The 2,118-nt window shown below is 58.1% G+C and overlaps 1 protein-coding gene across 1 annotated transcript in view; it reads left to right on the top strand.

The window, feature by feature from the left end:
• The window catches only part of LOC109310705 (cell death activator CIDE-3-like), a 3,093-nt gene extending 1,784 nt beyond the window's left edge, over positions 1-1,309 (top strand). The window contains 4 exon segments of the mRNA XM_019536012.1: positions 1-13; positions 16-129; positions 308-492; positions 778-1,309. The exon segment at positions 1-13 is cut by the window's left edge and continues 207 nt beyond it. Coding sequence (XP_019391557.1) covers positions 1-13; positions 16-129; positions 308-492; positions 778-958 — 493 coding nt within the window. The 3' untranslated portion in view covers positions 959-1,309.
• Positions 1,310-2,118: the final 809 nt, after the last annotated feature.

The raw sequence follows: 2,118 nt of genomic DNA, 5'->3' as shown, positions 1-2,118 counted from the left end.
GTGGGCTCCGTCTCGGTGGTGCTGGATGAGGACGGCACAACGGTGGAGACCGAGGAGTTTTTCCAGACCCTGGAGGATGGCACTGTGCTCATGGCCCTAGGCAAGGGGCAGACCTGGGCCCCAGCCAAGGTGAGCGTGGGGGTAGCAGCTCTGGCAAGCATGGGGCACTTTTTTTTCCCTACCTCCTGCTGGCCATGGTGCCCTGGGCTGGGCTCCCCCTGCCCCCTAGGACTGCAGCCACCCAGCCTGGAGCCCCACCTGTTTGGCTGGGCTGGGCCTGCTTTAACCCAGGCACTGCCCCTTGCAGACCCCTGGCTACCAGTTGCTCCTGTCCCGCAAGCCCCGGCGGCGCATCGACGTGGCCTGTGTCACTTTCGACCTCTACAAGACCAGCCCCCAGGACCTGGGCTGCCTCAATGTCAAGGCCACGCTGTATGGCACATACAGCATGTCCTATGACCTGCACTGCTACGGGGCCAAACGTTTGGTGAAGTGAGTTTTGGGGGTGGGGGTGGTTGCTCTGGGTGGGGAGGACCCTATCCCCACTTGTGGTGGGGGGTCTCTCCTACCAGCCTGCTCTTCTGAGGGCTGTGGGCTAACACTGCCTTTGCACAGCTCCAGCTCCCCCTGCAAAGCCCATGGTGGCATAAGCAGGGGCAGCTCAGCACCCCCAGGCTCAGGATGGCAGGGGCTCCAGGAAGGATGCTCTTAGCTGGCTGGGAGGCCTGTGCCCTGGCAGGCCTATGGGCTGACTGCTTACCTGCTCCCTGTCTCCAGGGAAGCCCTGCGCTGGACTCTCTTCACCATGCAAGCCACGGGCCATGTGCTCCTCGGCAGCTCCTGCTACGTGCAGCAGCTTCTGGATGCCACGGAGGAGCAGAAGGAGGAAGAGGAGAGAGAAGGGGGTTTCCTGCAGCGGCAGCTTCTACCCCTCCCTGCCAGGATGATGCTGCAGTGAGGAGGATCCTGCTTCAGTGATATCCTGGACTCTGACAGTTGCATCCTTCCCCTTGCTGCTTCCACGGGGTGCAGGAGGCAGGGTGGGAGATCAGGGTCCTGCCCTGGCTCTTGAGGGGTGGGGGTAGACAGGGCTGGCTGGAGTCTGGGCGGGGGGAGGTGACTGACTACAGTGCATGCTATAAGCCCAGAGCCCCTCCTTGTATATCCTGCAACTGGTGATGGCTGTGCACTGACTGGGAGCAGGGCATCCTCTGCAGCGAGCTGGCCTCGCCCCGTGGTGCTTGGTCACTGGTGTCTCATGCTCTGTGTAAACTATATTTATTGTGCAATTTAATTAAAGCTTGTCTCTAAGATGGTGCCTGCTGCTGTGTTAGTGGCACTTGCATTGCTGCATCCTAGCAGGCCTGAGTCCTAGGCTCCTTCCTCCATTAGGCAGAGGTGTGATGCTTGTGGGTACATATCAGCTAGTCCTCAACCCCTGGTGCATAAGGCAGGGCTGCAGGGGGGAGCACCTAGCCCCAGCATGGAGGGGAATGCCAACTCCCTCTAGTTACTTGGGGTGGGTCGAAGGGCAGGATCTGCCTGGCCAGTTAACAGGTTTATCATACCTTCACTAGTAATCCAGGCGCAATTAGGCTTAAGGCAGAACAGTGCAGTAAACCAGCCGCAAAGGTAATCCACCTAAAATGGAGTTACGGAGTGGGTTTAGGGAACAGCTTGGTTTTTACCTTGCAAGTAAGGTGCGATTGGGATCTAATGCCTGATTCATAACCATCCTGTATCCTGCAGTGCACAGATGGTGATGTTTGGGATGGAAGATTACATTCCCCCACCCCTTCTTGAACTGCATGTCTGCCAGGGCCTATCTCTTGGCACCGTGTCTCTGCAGTTACCAACCTCATCGTGAGCACCTGGAAGAGATCTTGGGTAGAAGCTGGGGACACAAAGGAAAGCAGGGGAGCCTGGTTTGGCTCCTGTCAGAGATCCCTTAGCTCTGTACCATGCTCCCCTAGAGAGAGACCTCAACACCCTTTATTTGCTCTGCTTGAAGCAAAGTCCAGGGGCCTGAACTGAATTACTGCTCCAGGGGCAGGGGGAGCCCTGCCTCACTTACCTCTGCACCTAACCCTGCTGGATCCACGTGCCTCTGGCTATTAT

Source organism: Crocodylus porosus, unplaced genomic scaffold (genome assembly GCF_001723895.1).
Source record: "Crocodylus porosus isolate Cpor-Errol unplaced genomic scaffold, CroPor_comp1, whole genome shotgun sequence".
NCBI classification, from domain to species: domain Eukaryota; kingdom Metazoa; phylum Chordata; order Crocodylia; family Crocodylidae; genus Crocodylus; species Crocodylus porosus.
Note: the sequence above shows the minus strand (reverse complement) of the source record. Positions and strands in the feature narration are given on the sequence as shown.